The sequence below is a fragment of the Mustela erminea genome, chromosome 10 (genome assembly GCF_009829155.1).
Source record: "Mustela erminea isolate mMusErm1 chromosome 10, mMusErm1.Pri, whole genome shotgun sequence".
Taxonomy (NCBI): domain Eukaryota; kingdom Metazoa; phylum Chordata; class Mammalia; order Carnivora; family Mustelidae; genus Mustela; species Mustela erminea.
In genome coordinates, this window is record NC_045623.1 from 84,701,908 (window position 1) to 84,722,617 (window position 20,710).

General features: G+C 44.5%; 1 protein-coding gene across 5 annotated transcripts in view; it reads left to right on the forward strand.

Annotated features, from left to right (window-relative positions):
* Nucleotides 1-20,164, forward strand: part of CSMD2 (CUB and Sushi multiple domains 2) — a 601,873-nt gene extending 581,709 nt beyond the window's left edge. For 3 of the 5 annotated variants that reach the window (XM_032302436.1, XM_032302439.1, XM_032302438.1), the window contains 7 exons: nt 8,222-8,287; nt 9,931-10,092; nt 12,005-12,117; nt 13,293-13,380; nt 14,805-14,943; nt 15,092-15,307; nt 17,590-20,164. In XM_032302436.1, the coding sequence (XP_032158327.1) occupies nt 8,222-8,287; nt 9,931-10,092; nt 12,005-12,117; nt 13,293-13,380; nt 14,805-14,943; nt 15,092-15,251 (728 nt within the window). In that variant the 3' untranslated portion in view covers nt 15,252-15,307; nt 17,590-20,164. Of the gene's footprint in view, nt 1-8,221; nt 8,288-9,930; nt 10,093-12,004; nt 12,118-13,292; nt 14,781-14,804; nt 14,944-15,091; nt 15,308-17,589 lie in introns of those variants that run through there. The other 2 variants (XM_032302437.1, XM_032302440.1) reach the window with 2 other exon arrangements.
* Nucleotides 20,165-20,710: the final 546 nt, after the last annotated feature.

The window sequence follows — 20,710 nt, forward strand, 5'->3', positions numbered from 1 at the left end:
TAAAAGTATAGATTGCTCTAGGCAGTATAGACATTTTAACAATGTTTATTCTTCCGATCCAAGAGTATGGAATGGTCTTACATTTTTGTGTCTTCTTCAATTTCTTTCACGAGTGTTCTGTAGTTCCTCGAATACAGATCCTTTACCTCTTTGGTTAGGTTTATTCCCAAGTATCTTATGGTTCTTGGTGCTATAGTAAATGGAATCGGAATCGATTCTCTAATTTCCCTTTCTGTATTTTCATTGTTAGTGTATAAGAAAGCCACTGATTTCTGTACATTGATTTTGTATCCTGCCACGTTGCTGAATTGCTATATGAGTTCTAGTAGTTTGGGAGTGGAGCATTTTGGGTTTTCCATATATAGAATCATGTCATCTGCGAAGAGAGAGAGTTTGACTTCTTCATTGCCAATTTGGATACCTTTTATTTCTCTTTGTTGTTTGATTGCTGTTGCTAGGACTTCTAATACCATGTTGAACAAGAGTGGTGAGAATGGGCATCCTTGTCATGTTCCTGATCTCAACGGGAAGGCTGCAAGCTTTTTCCCATTGAGGATGATATTTGCTGTGGGTCTTTCATAGATAGTTTTGATGAAGTTCAGGAATGTCAAGCAGAGAGAGTTAATTATCATATGGTTTCACTTATTTGTGGAGCATAACAAATAGCATGGAGGACATGGGGAGTTAGAGAGGAGAAGGGAGTTCGGGGAAATTGGAAGGGGAGATGAACCATGAGAGACTATGGACTCTGAAAAACAATCTGAGGGTTTTGAAGGGGCGGGGGGTGGGAGGTTGGGGTACCAGGTGGTGGGTATTATAGAGGGCACAGATTGCATGGAGCACTGGGTGTGGTGCAAAAATAATGAATACTGTTATGCTGAAAATAAATAAAAAAACAAATACACAATATCTTTTAAAAATAAAATAAAAAAATAAAGACTGAAAAATAAAATAAAATAAAGGAATTGTTGACACTGTTTATAAGTAATAGTTTTTGGCTTCCTTAATTCAGTCTACATAACAGAAAGGAATATTTAAATGAAAAAGAGAAACAGAGAACAGAAGAAATAGCCATGCATCTATTCCTTAACTGGCATTTTAAATGATTTTGAGAAATAAAAAATGGGATTACTTGGAAAAAAAAATAATTGTTTTGTAGCCTAACATATGATCTGTCCTGGAGAATGTTCTATGTGCACTTGAGTAGAATTCATCTGATCTACTGTGTAAGTTAGGCCCAGTGTTTCCTTATTTATTGGCTGCCTGGATGATCAATCTGTGGTTGAAAGGAAGGTATTAAAGTCCCCTGCTGTTACTGTGTTGCTATTTCTTGGTTTTTTGGGGTTGTTTTTTTGGTTTTTTTTTTTGGTTTTTTTTTTTTTTTGTCTTTTGTCCATTCAGCCACTCTCTGTGTTTGTACTAAAGAATTTAGTCCATTTACATTTAAAGTAATTTTTTATAAGTATGGACTTCCTGTTGCCATTTTCTTAATTTTTTTTTCTGGCTGCTTTGTAGTTCCTAGTTCCTTTCTTCTTTCCTTATTCTCTTCCTTTGGGATTTGGCAAGTATCTGTAGTGGTTTGTTTTGATTCCTTTCTCTTTACCTTTAGTGTATCCACTAAAGGTTTTGTGTTTCCATGAGGCCTACCTAAAACATCTTATACTTACAACAGTCTTTTTAAAGCAAGTAACAACTTGGGGCCTGGGTAGGTCAGTCAGTTAAGCATCTGACTCTTAGTCTCGGCTCAGATCTTGGCTCAGGTCTCGATCTCAGGGTCATGAGTTCAAGCCCCACACAGGGCTCTGCACTGGGCATGGAGTCTATTTATGTTTGTTTGTTTAATTTTATTTTATTTTTTCAGTGTTCCAAGATTCATTGTTTATGCACCACACCCCGTGCTCCATGCAATACGTGCCCTCCTTAATACCCAACACCAGGCTCACCTAACTCCCCACCCCTCTCCCCTCCAAAACCCTCGGTTTATTTCTCAGAATCCAAAGTCTCTCATGATTCATCTCCCCTTACAATTTCCCCCAATTCACTTTTCCTTTCCTTCTCCTAATGTCCTCCATGCTATTCCTTATGTTCCACAAGTAAGTGAAACCATATGATAATTGACTTTCTCTGCTTGACTTATTTCACTCAGCATAATCTCCTCCAGTTCCATCCATGTTGATACAAAAGTTGGGTATTCATCCTTTCTGATGGAGGCATCATACTCCATTTTGTATATGGACCATATATTCTTTATCCATTCATCAGTTGAAGGACATCTTGGCTCTTTCCACAGTTTAGCAATTGTGGTCATTGCTGCTATGAACATTGGAGTACAGATGGCCCTTCTTTTCACTTTATCTGTATCTTTAGGGCAAATACCCAGTAGTGCAATTACAGGGTCATAGGGTAGCTCTATTTTTAATTTCTTAAGGAATCTCGACACTGTTCTTCAAAGTGGTTGCACCAACTTGCATTCCCACCAACAGTGTAAGAGGGTTCCCCTTTCTCCACATCCTCTCCACATTTGTAGTTTCCTGTCCTGTTAATTTTGGCCATTCTAACTGGTATAAGGTGGTATCTCAATATGGGTTTGATTTGAATTTCCCTGATGGCTAATGATGATGAACATTTTTTCATGTGTCTGTTAGCCATTTGTATGTCTTCTTTGGAGAAGTGTCTGTTCATGTCTTCTGCCCATTTTTTGACATGATTATCTGTTTTGTTTGTGTTGAGTTTGAGAAGTTCTTTATAGATCTTGGATATCAGTCCTTTGTCTGTACTGTCATTTGCAAATATCTTCTCCCATTCTGTGCATTGCCTCTTTGTTTTGTTGATTGTTTCCTTTGCTGTGCAGAAGTTTTGATCTTGATGATGTCCCAAAAGTTCATTTTCACTGTTGTTTCCTTTGCCTTTGGAGACATGTCTTGAAAGAAGTTGCTGTGACCAATGTCGAAGAGGTTACTGCCTATCTTCTCCTCTAGGATTTTGATAGATTCCTGCCTCAAGTTGAGGTCTTTCATCCATTTTGAATTTGTCTTTGTGTATGGTATAAGAGAATGGTCAAGTTTCTTTCTTCTATACATAGCTGTTCAATTTTCCCAGCACCATTTATTGAAGAGACTGTCTTTTTTCCACTGGATATTTTTTCCTGTTTTGTCAAAGATTAGTTGACCATAGAGTTGAGGGTCTATATCTGGACTCTACTCTGTTCCACTGGTCTATGTGTTTGTTTTTGTTTTCTTGGTGATCACAGCTTTGTTGTAAAGCTTAAAATCAGGCAACATGATGCCCCCGGTTTTGTTTTTCTTTTTCAGTATTTCCTTAGCAATTCAGGGTCTTTTCTGGTTCCATACAAATTCTAGGATTGTTTGTTCTAGCACTTTGAAAAACGCCAGTGGAATTTTTATCGGGATGGCATTGAAAGTATAGATTTCTCTGGGCAGTATAGACATTTTAACAATGTTTCTTCTTCTAATTCATGAGCATAGAATGCTTTTCCATCTTTTTGTGTCTTCTTCAATTTCTTTCATAAGTGTTCTATAGTTCCTTGAGTACAGATCCTTTACCTCTTTGGTTAGGTTTATTCCCAGGTATCTTATGGTTCTTGGTGCTATAATAAATGGAATTGATTCTCTAATTTCTCTATGTTTTCATTGTTAGTGTATAAGAAAGCAACTGATTGCTGTGCCTTGATTTTCCTGCCACATTACTGAATTGCTGTATGAGTTCCAGTAGTTTCGGAGTAGGGTCATTTGGGTTTTCCATATAAAGTATCATGTCATCTGCGAAGGGAAAGAGTTTGACTTCTTCTTTGAATACCTTTTGTTTCCTTTTGTTTTCTGATTGCTGTTGCTAGGACTTCAAGTACTATGTTGAACAACAGTGGCAAAAGTGGGCATCCTTGTCATGTTCCTGATCTCAAAGGGAAGGCTGTCAGCTTTTCCCCATTGAGAATGATATTTGATGTGGGCTTTTCATAGGTAGATTTTATGAAGTTGAGGAATGTTCCCTCAATCCCTGTACTTTGAAGAGTTTTAATCAGGAACGGATGCTGTGTTTTGTCAAATGCTTTTTCTGCCTCAATTGAGATCACTTTGTGGTTCTTCTCTCTTCTCTTATTGATTTGTTCTGTCACATTGATTGATTTGTGAATGTTGAAACACCCTTACATGGCAGGGATAAATCCATCTGCTCATGGTGGATAATCTTTTTATTCTACTGTTGGATCCTATTAGCTAGGATCTTGTTGAGAATCTTGGCATCCATATGCATCACGGACATTGGTCTGAAATTCTCCTTTTTTTTTTTTTAATGCATGTTTGTATTTTTTTTTTAGATTTTATTTATTTATTTATTTGACAGACAAAGACCACAAGTAGGCAGAGAGGCAGGCAGAGAGAGAGAGGAAGGGAAGCAGGCTCCCTGCCAAGCAGAGAGCCCAATGCGGGGCTTGATCCCAGGACCCCAGGATCATGACCTGAGCTGAAGGCAGAGGTTTTAACCCACTGAGCCCCCCCAGGTGCCCCTGAAATTCTCCTTTTTGATGGGGTCTTTGCATGGAGCTTATTTAAAAGTAAGTAAATTAAATAAATGTATAAGCAAATAAATAAAGCAAATAACAATTTAATTTGAATACATACAAAAGCCCTACATTTTTAGACTCCCCTCCTACATTTTTTTGTTTTTGATGTCACAGTGGACATTTTTTTATACCATATATTCATTAACAAATTATTACAGTTCTAGTTTTGAGTTTTTTGGATTTTTTTTTAAGTAAGCTTCACACCCAGCATGGACCCCAATTTGAGGCTTGAACTCATCACCCTAAGATCAAGACCTGAGCTGAGATCAAGAGTCAGATGTTTAACCAACTGAGCCACACAGGTGCCCCTGCAGTTGTAGTTATTTTTAACACTTTTGTCTTTTAATCTTTAAACTAGAGTTATAACTTATTCACCCACCACAGTTACAATATTAGAGTATTCTGAATTTAACCATCTATTTATCTATATTAGTGAGTTTTATATTTTCCTACGCTTTTATATTTAGATCCTTTCTTCTACTTGAACTCCTGCCATTGAACCATGTGTAGCTGTACATTCAGTGTGTCCATAGCAGGAGGGGAATTTAGGAGCCTCCTATTTCACCATCTTGGTCCAGAGTCTCTTCGAGAGTCCTTTATATATCTAGAATATAAGACTCTTATCAGATACAAGATTTGTATATATTTTCTCCCATTTTATGAGTTGTCTTTCACTTTCTTTTCTTAAAATTTACAAGTACTTTCTCCTTTACTTCACTCATCATTGGAAATGAAATTAGACTGTCACATTTCAAGCTCCATTTTAACACAGCCCTGTGTTAAATTCTTTTTCTTTTTTTTTTCAAATGGAGTTTTTTTTTACAGCCTTATTGAGATATAATTAATATATAAAAATGCACATATTTTATATATACAACTTGATGAGTTTGGATCTTTTCACCTTCTTTTGGTGTCCTTTTAAGCACAAATGTCTTTAATTTTAATGAACTCCAATTTATCTATATTTTCTTTGTTCATGATTTCATATCATACCTAAGAAACCATTGCCAAATCCAAGGTCATGAAAACATGTCTATTTTTTTTTCTAAGAGCTTTATAGTTTTAGCTCTTATATTTAGGTCTTTTGTTTATTTTGTGGGGTTTTTTGTTGGTGGGGGAGTAGTCGTTTGGGGTCCAAATTCATTCCTTTGCATGCCCCAGCTCCATTTGTTGGAAAGACTATTCTTCGCTCTTCTTCTTTGAATTGTCTTGGCACCCTTGTCAAAGATCATTTGACCATAAATATGTGAGCTTATATCTGGATCCTCAGTTTTACCCATTGATCTGTATAACTGCCTCTATGACATCACACCATTTTGATTATAATAGCTTTGTAATAAGTTTTGAAGTTGAGAAGTGTACATCCTCAGTTTTGTTCTTCTTTTTCAAGATTGTTTTGGCTCTTCTGATCCCCTTTTACTTCTATATGGATTTTAGGATTGGATTATGAAATTCTGCAAAACAGACAGCTGGGATTTTGACAGGGATTGAGGTAAATGTGTAGGTCAGATTGGGGAGTGTTGCCATCTGAACAGTATTAAGTCTTCTAATTCATGAGCATGGGATGTCTTTCCATCTATTTAGATCTTTAATTCCTTCTAACAGTGGTTTATCATTTTCATTATACATGTCTTGCACTTGCTTGGTCACATTTAGTCTTACGTATTTTATTGTTTTTGATGCTATTATATAACTGTATATAAAAGTACAAAATGCTTTAGATGCAGTTGAATTTCAATTAGACCCCTTACTGTGTGATCTTTGGCAAGCCTCTTCATTTCTCTGCCTCTTAACGAGTTTCTCTTCTATAAAATGGAGATAGTACTCTGTACCTCACAGTTTTGAGAGCAAAAGTAAGTGAAATAATGTGAATAACATGGCCTGGCACAGCTTCTGGCCTGTAAGCTTTCTCCGTCCTACTCCCTTTATGTTATAAAACCTAAGACAATAAAGACATTTTCTTCATAAAAGTACTTTGAGCCACTGTGGAAAATTTCTCCACAGCCTTCTGTATAGTAGCTGCCCTGTGGAGTCAGAAAGACTGTGCTCAAAATCAAGCCTCCTCAAGGAGATAGTAGGGAGAGTCTGCTGTTCCTTGAGGCAGATATTTCTGTTGTTTCTGTGCTAAAGAAGAAAAGACATTAACACTGGCTAACTGTGACCTTCGTGTTCATAACCTCATTTATTCAGTGTAGACATGTGAGGTATGTTTCAGTATTTTCCCACATTTCCAGTGAGGAGATGGAGACTTGGAGGGGTAAAGTGACCAGTCAAGGTCACACATCATGAAGTAGCTGCTGGGACCCGAACCTGCAGTGTCTGACTCAGGCCCAGGGCTTCTGACTTTGCCTGTGAGGGCTTCTCATCTTTTTTGATCCCCACATACAAGTGCACTACTGAATTCAGCTGTAGACTGATATGTATAGAAACTGCTGTGAAAGGGGTGACAGCCTCGGGCATGGGCAGCTACTAGTAGTCTCCATAACCTTTTATGATCTCAGAAATTGCTTAGAGAATCATCAGCGAGCCAGGGGTGAAAGTAATGGTGGAAGTACTGATTAGAAGGAGGCCCAAGGCCAGGGACCAGATGTTCAGGCTCTTCGTGGCAGAGACATAGGCCAGGGCCCCAGTCATGTCACCTGCCACCTTCGCTCCCTAGGCTTCACAGACTAGGTGAATGCAAGGAAGCCCAGACTGTGTTGAGCGGGGACTGGGTGATGTGATCCAACATGGAGGTCTTGCTGTGGGTGTTGATCATGGGGATCTCCAGAGGAGCCAAGCCCTGGGGCACCCCAAGTGCAGCCCCTTCGTGCTCCTCCTTGAACATCTCTTATGCTGGGAGCTATGCTGGTGTGGATGGCCAGAGAAGCAGCACTGGGAATTCTGGTTCATGGTGAAGGACAGAGCAATTGTTTCGGGCTTCAGTCTTAATATCATCACACCGAGGGAAGGGAGCATACCACTCAAAGCCCCACCAGACCTCAAAGAGTTCGCTTTTGATTGGTGGAAGGTCATCCTTCATGCCAGGCATCTGGGAGGAAAACAGAGTCCAGGACAGGGCTTTTCAACCTAGGGTCATCAATAGAGGATATTCCGCAGATCTAGGTACAATGTTAGCAAAATAGCTTTATTTCCCTTTACCTCTTGATGAAATTTAGCACTTGCTTTAATTTAAAATGTAGACCAAAACCTATAGTAGTGTTAATGATACTTGTGGCTTTGTCACCAGTAAAAAATTCCGAAGATTTTCATATTATATTACAGTTGTTTCTGACATGAAATATTGCTTATATTTCTGACTACTTCAAGGATATGGTAGTGACTGGACCTGCTTCTATATTCTGTTATTTAATGCAGTGATAAAGGATTACATATCTACCTGCATTCTAATTCTTTGTTTAAAATATCAATGACTATAATTGATAAAATGGATTTCCTTTGAACTCATTATGCTTTATTTTCCCAAAAGGGGTCCATAGCATCTATCAGACCATCAAAATATCTACTCCTCCATCTAACAGGATAAATGCAAAACAAGAACTCAGAGAGCCCACTGACCTAGTGTCAGAGAGGTGGCCATTATTTTTCCAGTGGAGTGTAGACCAGAGGTTAAACCCATGTTGTTCTATTCTCTTTCCCCAGCAGAGGTCCGGCCTAGTGGGAGACCCATCAATACTGCCCGGGAGCCACCACTCACCCAGGCTTCCGGTAGGTATGGTCCAGATCTTCCAGATGAACAAGAAACTGGTGTTGATTCCTTTACCTAGTCACCCAGAAATATGCACATGACTTTCCGAGTACTCAGTGAAAGGGTATGAAAACTGTCTACAGAGCCAAACAGATTCCCCCTCCCACTACCCTCCCCTGACAAACTTCAGGAGGAAGTGAGCCTGAAGGAAACAGAAACCTCATCCAGAAGAGGCCAAAGCCTTCCAGAAACACAACCAGAGCTCTGAGCTCTGGAACCACTGATTACCACAAACCACTCCCCCACCACCTCAGCACAGGACTGGCCCATGTGTAGTCATACAGATCCAAGTCCTGCCCAGGGAACTTCCTGGAAATGGTTACTTTTTTAACACAGGTATTGTTTCTTTCAAAGGGTGATGTCCAGAAATGGACACATAACTATAGGTGTGGCCCGACTAATGAAAAATTATTATAGACTATCGTATTTTTTTTTTTGGTCTGGCTTATTTTATTTAACAGAATATTTTCAAAGTTCATCTACATTGTACCATGTATCAATACATAATTTTTCTTTATTTATTTATTTATTTATTTATTTTTAGTGTTCCAAGATTCATTGTTTATGCACCACACCCAGTGCACCATGCAATATGTGCCCTCCTTAATACCCAACACCAGGCTCACCCATCCCCCCCACCTCCCCTTCCCGCCAAAACCCTCAGTTTGTTTCTTGGAGTCCACAGTCTCTCATGGTTCATCTCCCACTCCGATTTCCCCCAATTCACTTTTCCTTTCCTTCTCCTAATGTCCTCCATGTTATTCCTTATGCTCCACAAGTAAGTGAAACCATATAATTGACTTTCTCTGCTTGACTCTTTTCACTCAGCATAATCTCCTCCAGTTCCATCCATGTTGATACAAAAGTTGGGTATTCATCCTTTCTGATGGAGGCATAATACTCCATTGTATATATGGACCATATCTTCTTTATCCATTCGTCTGCTGAAGGGCATCTTGGCTCTTTCCAAAGTTTGGCAATTGTGGCCATTGCTGCTATTAGGGTACAGATGTCCCTTCTTTTCACTACATCTGTATCTTTGGGGTAAATACCCAGTATTTACCAGTAGTGTAATTTTAGGGTCATAGGGTAGCTCTATTTTTAATTTTCTGAGGAATCTCCACACTGTTTTCCAAAGTGGCTGCACCAACTTGCATCCCCACCAACAGTGTAAGAGGGTTCCCCTTTCTCCACATCCTCTACAACACTTGTTGTGTACTGTCTTGTTGATTTGGGCCATTCTAACTAGTGTAAGTTGGTATCTCAATGTGGGTTTTATTTGAATTCCCCTGATGGCTAATGATGAACATTTTTTCATGTGTCTGTTAGCCATTTGTAAGTCTTCTTTGGAGAAGTTAGAGTATGACATACTTTTTTTAATTTTATACTTTTACTTACCACATTAGCATGTGTGTTATATAAGAAGGAAACCCAGAGTTGGCATCATACTCTGCTCAAGTTCCATTCTGGATCACAAGAGGACCAGAGCACTCCACCAACCTCTCCCCTGTTAGGCTTTGGAGAAAACAATCTCAGTGAGTGAACTGGGATCAGCCACCAGGTGGCCTCAGTCTCTCTCACATCTGTTTCTCAATTCCTCCAGTTCCTGGGGATGTTTTTGCCAAGAACTCCCTATGGAAAGGGGCCTATGAGTACCAGGGGAAGAAGCAGCCAGCCATGCTCAGAGTGACTGGCTTCCAGGTTGTCAACAGCAAGGTCAACGCCACCATGATTGACCACAGTGGTGTGGAGGTGCACTTGGCTGGTAAGGAGTAGGCCATCCCTGTAAAAGCCTGGCTTTTACAGGGGTGGGCGGTAGGGGTGGTAGGGGTGGGTGGGCACACATTCTCTACAAGGACAAGTCTACTGTCATTGCATCCTCATGTCCTGGGGGGACTAGTCTGATGGGCAGGAGAAGGAGAAACTGTCTGTTCATCTTTGTCAGCATAACAAAATCACCAGGGACTAAAAGGAAATAGTTAGATGACAAACACTAATAACTTGAAGAGGACTCTTAAGAGAAAAGAGACCAAAATCTCTGAAACTGAACCAAAAATAGGGACAGAGAATTCCCAGAAAACAAAATACAGTCAATAAATGAAAGAAAAAATATTTTTCAGTAGTAATAAAAAAAAAAAACCTAAAAGTAAACAGAAAATGTCATTTTCCACTTATCCAACTAAGATTTTTTTTTAAGTGGTAAACATTAGTGCTGATCAAGGTCCAATGAAGACACTGATACAGTTTGTGTTAAGATCTTTGAAAATTACTGAACCTGTTAATTATTTTTCTAAGAATTTTTATCATAAAACATAGCTATGGAGAGAGTCAAATATTCCTAAATAAAGGATGTTCACATTAAAGGGCTATCTGTATTACATAAAAACCACAAAGAGAAAATTGTCCAAAAATAACAAACTGGACATTTACTTGTAATACATCTGATAGATAAAATAGTGTGCCAATTTGGGGGCAAATGGACCTACCCTGGCACGTTTATAATGTGACTCCAGTTTTTTTTAAAAAAAATTTTTAAGACTTTATTTATTTATTTGACACACAGAGATCACAAGTAGGCAGAGAGGCAGGCAGGGAGAGAGGAAGGGAAGCAGGCTCCCTGCTGAGCAGAGAGCCGGATGCCGGGCTCTATCCCAGGACCTTGGGATCATGAGCTGAGCCGAAGGCAGAGGCTTTAACCCACTGAACCACCCAGCGTTGACCTTGCTGTTGCATTCGTGTGAGCGTGTGCACACATACCACTGCACACATACCCCATGACTCCAGTTTTTAAAGGAAAAATTGTATTCATAAGAAAGAAAACACGGGGGCACCTGGGTAGTCGGTTAAGTGTCTGCCTTCCGCTCAGGTCAAGATCCCACTGCACCCTGCTCTGCGGTGCGTCTGCTTCTCCCTCTCCCTCTGCAGCATCTCCCACATGTGCACTCTCTCTTGCTCTCTCCCTCTCATATAAATAAAATCTTAAAAAAAGAAAGAAAATTGGAAATAATTCCACCAAAAGGTTAACAGGGGCTATTTCTTAGTGATATCAGAAATGATCTGTTTTTTCTCCCTGCATCTCTGCATTTTCCACAATTTCTTTGATTTTCAATCTTTTTATAATCAGAAAAACTAAATCTCTCAGAAAAACATTTCTGGAAAAGATGGACAGGTAAAGGAATGCATGAGTGAATGGATGTGGGCATTAACACACAGCCCACACACAATCATAGCCACGCATTCGTGTGAGCGTGTGCACACATACCACTGAACAGTCGGGTTCGCTCATTTGCTGGAAGGCTGAGTCGTGAAGACATTCACAGAAGACCACATACTTGCCTCATGCAATCCTGCACGCATGAAATCGGAAGGCATATTCCAGCATTCACGGACACATTAACATATGCAAAATCATATTCACTTTATTCTGACATGTGCATGTGTTAGTAGGGTCACAAACCCAGGTCGGCAATCCAGTTGTCGATAACACACATGCGCACACTCTGTGTGCCCTCACGATCAGCCCAAACAAACTCACAGGCAACACTATACTTACCTCCTGGCGGTTGTGCATGCCACGTTTACATCAACATCAACACGTGAAATCCCATGTACACGCAGATTTGAACTTGGGTGTTTTTCCAGATCTTTCCTGTACTCTCTGAATTTCCTTTTCCCAGGAATTTACAAGAAAGAAGATTTCCATCTCCTGCTCCAGGTTTACCAGATTACAGGGCCTGTGGAAATCTTTGTGAACAAGTTCAAAGATGATCACTGGGCTTTAGATGGGCATGTAAGTGCTGCAGAATCTCAGTCCTGGACCTTCCCATCCCCTTGCTCCATCCCTGAGTCCCAGATCACTGGCAGGGAATCGAGGAGAGAGATGGAGAAGTGTAGGATCAACATGGAAACTTGGGAGGGTGTTTTGGGGGCCAGGACTGGAATCAAGGGAGTCCTCATCTGCTAGTGAAATAGATAAAGGAAAAGATAGGAGGCCAGGAGCCTGAGTGTCCAGAGGGCCAACACATCTGAGTGATATGGAGTAGGGTCTGGTGTTTGAGCCGAAAGCAAGGAACGGAACAGCAGTGTAAGAGTGAATTCAAGCAAGCAGGAAGTAATGGTGTGGTGCTGGGGTATGGGAGAACGTCCCAGATGACTACTTCAAATAGCCACTCACAATGGAGGATGTGGGTTCCAGACGACTTAGCACAGCTGTGAGACCAGAACATGGGGAAGGAGATGTGGCTTTCTTGCCTTCCCTTGTAGGAAAGCCTTGCTGCATTCTAGGGCATTCTTAAGGCAGAAGGCAGATCTACAATGATGTACTCTTCCAGTACCTTCCAATCTCATATGGGGGGGAGATGGATTTCAGCATCATGTCACATGTCACACCTGTGGCTCCCGGTCTCGGATTGTTGATGCTGGACATGGAAGGGTAGGAAGGAAGGAGAGGTTGTGGGGCCAGAGTAGCAGAGCTGAGAAGTCAGGGTGCATCTGCAGGGACAAGACAGGTGAGCCGAGAAGACTCAGATCCCCAGCTACCTTCTGAAATTAGTAGCTATTGGAACTGTGATGAACCATCCAAAGTTCGTTAAGTCTGTCAGGTATGCTTTAATCATGGCTCAGTGGCTCCAGGGGCTCTTGGCAGTCATTTTCATCACAGTGATAACGTCAGGCAGTTCTCTGGGCCCAGAAGTGGTCTAAGTGCCTTCTGTGCGTGAATGGGCGCAGGCCTCGCCGCCACCCCGTGCACAGGCACCGTTGTTACTCCTGCCTGACAAATGAGAGACCCACATGGATTAAGTGATGGGACCAGTAGCTGAGGAAGCCCCTTCCCACCTCCTACAAACCCACCCCACCTCCACACTGCAGTCCCGGCGACACCAGAGTCTGACAGTGCATGCCAAGAGGACATGTAGCTCGGCCTGATGTGCCCCCATCTCACAGCCTCTGCTCTCACCTTTGCAGGTCTCCTCAGAGTCCCCCGGAGGCACGTTCATCTACCAAGGCTCAGTCAAGGGCCAAGGCTTTGGGCAGTTCGGCTTTCAAAGACTTGGTAACTAGCATCTGCCCCAGGAAGGGAAACACTTGTATCCTGGGTTGGGGTTGGGGGAGGAGTTAGGTAGAAGAGCGAAGTTCAACAGCCAAATCCAGGGGTTCTTAACCATTTGGGGGTCATGGCCGCCTTTGAGATTCTGATAAATACTGTGGAGTATGTCCCCGGAAACAAGCACATACGCATAATAGCCTCAACCTTTGCCACACAGTCTCCTGGCCAGGCCTGGAGTTGAGAGCCCCAGCTTAAGGGACACTAGGTCTCAAATACAGCCCCCAGCAACACCAGCCAGCCAGCCTTGGGCACCACCCAGACACCCGGAAGCATGCAGATGTGGGGTTCTCTGGGGTGCCTTTACTCACAGTGGCTTCCCTCCCCTCGCAGTCTGGAAAGCTGGTTCTCCCCTGGCATCTTTACCCAGTCTGCTACCGTCATTGACATTTCGTCTCCTTCTTTCAGAGATTCCCCTGACCCAGAGCCTCAGACCCTAGTGGGGCAGGGGGGCGCTGGTTTCTCCGAGGTGGTGGGAGGGGAGACAGGAGGCAGCCATGGGCGCTCAAGAGCCAGCTTTATGTACCCAGGTGCTGACACCACCATGCCCACAGGCCCTGCCTGCACTTCCTGGCAGCTCGGACCTTCCGGAAGCTTCTCCTTGTCTTAGCAGAAATCCGCTTCCCTGTCATTCCCACTCTCCTCCACTAGGGGAGCTCTTAGCTCGCCCTTGTCAGGAGCAAGGAGTGAGATCTCTTCCCTAGAGCAGCCCTTCAAGTTCCTGCAGACAGTTCCCCTGCCCCTCAGCCTGACACACCAGCGAGAACTCAGAAGCTGGAGTTCTCCTTCTGGCTTCCCAACTGACTCCCTGTCCCCCGGGTCAGAACTGTCCCCTCTTGGAGCCTCCACCCCGGGAGGGGAGCCACTTAGCATTCGTCCCTGTGCCCCTCGGAACACCCCCAGCCTTGTGCCAGGAGGGCCGCAGCAGAGGGGGGAGACCCACCCGAGGTGGCTCCCACCTCTTCCTCCACACCACCCACGCAGGCCCACCCCCCCACCCCCCGGCCTGTTCTGTATTTTGGCTTTCTGGTAAGGTCTCACCCAACAAGAGGCTTCTATGGCCAAAAGAAGTTTCAAAACTTGTGAAGGCAGCACCCTTTGAGGATTTTATCATGTGACGTGGTTTTAGGTTCTCCCACGGACTGGCCTCCCTGGGACTGGCCTCCCTGGGACGGAACACGGTCCTCTGCGTGTTAACTGACCAGCATGTGTGGGGCATCTTCTACTGGACAGGCAGCGTGTGGCGGGAGGCAGCCGGCGTGTCTGGGCCACAGGGGATGACCTCCCTACCCACCGCCACACCGGCCCTGGGGGCTGTCCCCTCACATATCTGTGCCTCTGTGACGTAAGCTTTCTGCTCTGCAACTTTGCAGACCTCAGGCTGCTGGAGTCCGACCCCGAGTCCATCGGCCGCCACTTTGCTTCCAACAGCAGTTCGGTGGCAGCCGCAATCCTGGTGCCTTTCATCGCGCTCATCATCGCGGGCTTCGTTCTGTATCTGTACAAGCACAGGTACCTGAGAGAGGGTGGGGGCCCCAGCCCACAGCCTTCCTGGGGCCTTCTGCATGGAGGACGCAACCTCCCATGCCCCCGCTCTCCCCCTTCAGACCCTGACTTTGTCTCTCTGTCTGTCTTGGTTCACTCACTCTCTCATTCCCAGGAGAAGACCCAAAGTTCCGTTCAATGGCTATGCTGGCCATGAGAACACAAACGTTCGGGCCACCTTCGAGAACCCGATGTACGACCGCAACATCCAGCCCACAGACATCATGGCCACTGAGGCGGAGTTCACAGTCAGCACAGTGTGTACCGCGGTATAGCCTCCAGGCCTGGCTGCCACCGCCACCGCCACCGAGAGCCCCGCCTCCGGCAGCCGGTGAGGAGAGTGTGGGCGGCAGACACACATATGTACAGGGACACCCTCGCCTACCAACCTGAGGGTGGGGGGTGGGGGGTGGGGGAGCAGGGCCGAGTACCCATAGGGCTGTGTGCCAGATGCCAGGCTGGGGACAGCCCCCCCTGTAAGGCGTCTCCTGCTGTTGTCCCCATTCATGGGAAAACTGAGGTATAGGAAAAGGAATGAACCTGACCAAGATCACACAGCTGGTAAGTAGCAGGGGTGGAATCTAGTCCCAGTCCCAGGCAGGCTGACTCCAGAGGCGGTGCTCTTCTTAGCCTTTGGGCATGGCAAAATACCCGAGTAGAACATGCCAGCCAGGGCTCGCCGGAGAGAGGTGCCTGTGTGGATACACAAAACATGCATCACATAGACACACGATACACACATAGACATCTCCACACAGACGTCTGCATACCTACATCCACACAGGAGGATGTGTGCACATGTGCATATACCCATCCATAGATGGACACATATGTGTATGTATGTATTGTATGTATACATAGAGACAGGCGTGGGGGTAGAGATTTTGTTTAAGGAATTGGTTCACATGATTGTGGGGCTAGAAAGTCTTTAGCCCACAAGGCAGGCCTGCAAGTTAGATATTCCATCAGGGGTTGATTTTTTCTGGATCCAAAGGCCATCTGGAGGCAGAATTCCTTTCTCTTCAGGGACCTCAATCTTTTATCCATTCAACTGATTGGATGAGGCCCACCTCTATGGGGAGGATAATCTACTTTACTCAAAATCTACTGACTTAAGTGTTAACACCTCTAAAAAATTCCTTCACAACAACATCTAGACCTGTGTTTGACCAAAAAACTAGTGTTTGACCAAAGCCTTGTTGAGTTGACATGTTGAATTAGCCATCACCTAGAGCATAATGGAGGGTTGACACAACCCCTGCCTGTTTCCAGTTCTCCCTGCCCTTCTTTGAGTCCAGTTTCTCCTCTAAATTATTTCCCTGGCTTAAATCTGAGCTTAAAGTTGTAGGTATTAAGATAAATTATACATAAAGAGATAAAAATTATTTTCAGAATATACAAAGGCAACCATTGAACACAAATAATTAACTTACTGAGTTTTCCTACATCCTTTGACACCCATCTGAAACAAACATTTAAAGAAGGAGAAATTATTCCAGAATTCCATACTTAGTTCAGAGGTTTCCATCTTTATGAGCCCTCTGTACTTTTTCCTACTCAGAACTCCTACAAATAGAAAGCAAAAAGGAAAAACGATAATCCCTTCTGATGACATAAATCAGGCCTTAGGGGTGATCCATAATGACTCTGAACCTGGAGTTCCTGAGTTACTGAACAGTGTAAGAGAGAAATCAGAATGTCCCCTGATCTGTGTAAACCCCCCTCCCCAGCCCCCGCTCCCCATCTCAGGCTCCAGTGGGTCCCCACACCTGTGCACAATGTAGCAGCTCCAGGTCACATGTCGCTGGTGGCTCCAAATCTAAGTAGCTCCCAGTGTTGTCCCTCATCAGGGCTCTGGAATATTCCAACCATGCCTCAGCTCCCCAGCGCAGCTTTTCTGTAGAGGGGCCCACCATGCTCTGCCTAGAGCAGGAGCACAGCGAAAACACAGAGTAAGTGTTTCTTGGCTCCGTGAGGGCATGTGTGAAGAACCACCTGAACACACACACACGTTTAAAATGAATAATAAGGTGATGAATTCAAATGAGGCCTAACAAGAACAGCTGAACCCGAAGTAGGAAAATCATGGAGACCTGTGGGGTCAGGGAGTCAGGGGGCAGGTCCATGGTATGGCTCTCATGGGCCTTTTCCTCCATTAAAAAAATAATAATAACATTAAACATGCTGGTTGACAACTGTGTTGTTATAAAGATGATTCTAATCCAGTCTGGACACATTACTGTATGCCCATTATTATTGTATTCATATTTTTTCCTCCTGATTTTGAAAGAAATTAAAATTAAACCATTTTCCTGCACCCCTGAAAGCATGGTGGCCCCTGAGCACTGGGTCTCTTGTGCCTCATGGGGAAGTCGATACTGCCAGGGAAAAAAAAGAATATTGGGAGAATGTGTGTCTTGCGGTGTATGTTCCCCACTACACCCTGTCCTCAGCTCGGGAAGATCAGAATCGAGTCTGCTAATTTACTTCTTTCCCCTTTATCCCTTTTTGCTTTGTCTCTTTTCTGTCACTTGCTTCTGCTCCCTGTCCCACCCTGCCCTGCCTCTCCTGTCTACAATCTGGGGTGTGATCTGGCTGTCCCCCATTCTCCAGGGGACAGGCAGTCACCCCCTGAGCACAGTGCCCGGTGCCCATCTTCGTCTGTCTCTCTGCCTGTGTCTGCTACTGCTGGACTCGGGCCCTCGCCCCGCCACCATCTGCACCCGCCACCCCGGAGCAGACTCCCACTGGGCCCCGACGGGGGCGCTGCAGACGGATGAAGGAAGCTTACGGATTTAAAATAGCGAAGTGTCCTGTGGGCGTGCCCGTGTGTGTCCAGGCCTGAGCACACACGAACACGCACTCCTGTCCTTCATTTGGGTCCTATGGAAGAGAACACAGAAGCTTAAGAAAGAGAAACGTGTATGAAAGATACCCCATGTCCTGCTCCCCACAAACACGGAGAAGAGGTCCAGGGGGGACGCTCCGTCCACACCGAAACCAACACACCCTGCCTGCCCCGTGTGTGAGGACCCAGTCACGGTGTTAGCCGGTGGCCAGCATGCAGAAACCAGCTGTCTGCCCATGGACGTTCTCCTCGGCAGGGTGACAGCAAGGGGGACCCCAAGGGCAGAAAAACATCTGAAGAAGTACATTAGAAAGTAGCTTATTTTTTCCAACAGAATTTTATTGAATTCTAATCCCAGTGAGTTAAAAAGTCATTTTGGATCCGGGGCAGCAGTGGGAACGAAGGGTGAGTTGGGGGAGGGATGGCAGGAATCTGGCCTTGATTCCAAGGTCAAGTCGGCTGTCGACTGACAAGGAGAAAAGAAGGAAGTCAGTGGCCTGGACGGAGGCAGCCGAGTCTGCAGGCGTCTGGAAGGGGCCGGTACAGGACAGCAAGCCAAGCCCCATGTCCAAAAAAGTAACGGCTGCCACGTGTCGCGTTTCTTCTCTGTGCCTGACACTTTCAGTGTATCATTTCTAGACTTTACAACACCCAAAATATAGGATTATTATTCTTGTCTTAGAAATGAGAAAACAGAAGCCTGGAAAGGTTGAAGAGACATAAGCCACTCAGTAAGCAGGCGGTCAGGATGCCAGCCCAGGTGGGTCTGACTCCAAAGTCCATGACCCCAGCCGCGGGATGCCCAGGTCTAACAGGGCATCAGATACAGGGGGAGTAGGTACATCTCCGTGGCAGAACTGTGGCCAGGGCTGGTGGGCCAGGGAGGGGACCTGTGTGTCCTCGCTGGGCTCTGTTCCCTCCAGCTGGGCAGCATCAGGGAAAGGAACCGGAACCCAGGCCTCCTAGAGCCAGTGCTGGCCCCTGGCCCCCCACAGCACCTCGCTGCAGCAGACAGAGGACCTGAGCGCTCCTGAACCAAAAGAATGCACAGAATGAAAGTCACCTGCTCTCCAGTTGCTTGCAAGTAGGCTCGATTCATTTTGAGTTCCATCGTGCTTGGGTCATTACTGAATTCCATATACGTATCGTTGGGACATTAACAAGTTTAGGGATCAAACGGTGGCATTTAGAGCCATTTTCTCTGTCCTTGGGAAGGCCCCCCTGGGCTTAAGCACCTGTGCACGTGTGACATGCTGGCCTAAGATATTCTTATCACATAAGTGAAATAACGAATAGAAACGTAAGGGAGTGGAGTGGCGGGGACACCCGGTTCTTAAGCAAATGAAGTGATCTGCCAAATGTTAAGAGGGGCTAGAGTACAGTGACAGGTGGTCAGTTTCCAGCAGACGGGACTGGGACCCCCCGTGGCAGGAGCCCATGGCCGCCCACCTCTGCTCTGGGTCACCGCATCCCTGGGTTTGGCGGAAGAGGACCCACCCAGACACACACACACTCACATGCTCATCTCTCTTTCCCTGGAAACAAATGCAGGAAGTTCTCTGGCTGCTTCCCCCCCCCCCCATCCTTTGCTCCTCTCAGACCACACAGTGGACTCCTCCTGCAGCCCTGCCTCCGTCGCCTCCCCTGTGTCCCCTTGTGGGGTCCCAGGAGACACCCAAGGAGCCTATGCCGGTGGGGCGCCCAGTCTGCCATGCATCACCTTGCCCACCTCTGGCATTTCCACACCACCTCCAGAGGCTTGGAAGGAACCGGGGCAAACTAGGCCTTTCACTCTCCGTCCACACCATATACCCACCGTCATCCCATGAGGGGAAAAAAAAAAGTAAAACAAAAACAAAAAAAAATCTTTTGTACAGAGATATATTTTTATTATACAAAGTTTGTACAGTACCAAAAAAAAAAAAGAAAAAAAGGTGTAAATTTTTTTTTTCATTATTGTAGGTAAACGGTAGTGGAAGCCTTTTTTGTAAATGTAATAAAATGTATAAATATGGTTTTCAGAAAACATCAAGTACTGTAAATATGTAATCTACACACCTTCTTGGCTTGTCTGCAGTATATACATTTAATTTATCTGTCTCTGTATATGAGGCTTCCCCTGGGGTCCTGCATTATGGTACTTTCCTGAATTTGAAAGCAATTTTAAATTTTTTGAATTCAAATAAAATATAAATTTTTGCATTGGTTTCTTACATTTTAATGGCCTTTTTCATGGCTAAGGGCAAATGTTTCTTGGGGAAGGGGAGGAGAGACATATTTGGGGCCAGAAGCCGAGAGTGGAAATGTGGAAATGTGGAAATCTGCCATAGACAAAAATTAACACAAAATGGAGTATATAGCTCACGTTGACTGAGCCACCCAGGCGCCCCTCAAAACTTAATTTTAAAACAGTCAAAGGGGGCACCTGGGTGGCTCGGTTGGTTAGGCAACTGCCTTCGGCTCAGGTAATGATCCCAGAGTCCCTAGATCGAGTCCCATATCGGGCTCCCAACTCCATGGGGAGTCTGTTTCTCCCTCTGACCTTCTCCCCTCTCACACTCTCTGTCACTCTCTTTCTCTCAAATAAATAAATAAAATCTTAAATAAAATAAAATAAAACAGTCAAAGGACTTGAACAAACATTTCTCTAAAGAAGACATACAGGTGGCCAAAAAGCACATGAAAAGTTGCAAAACGTCCCTCATCCAATCAAGCATACAATCAAAACCACAGTGAGATGCCACCTCACAACCATTAGCATAGGTTCAGTGAAAAACCCAGAAAATACCAAGTGTTGGCGAGAATGCAGTGAAACTGGAATGTCTGTGTATGTGAAATAGTACAGCTGCTGTGGGAAACAGCATGGAGGTTCCCGGGGAAATGGGC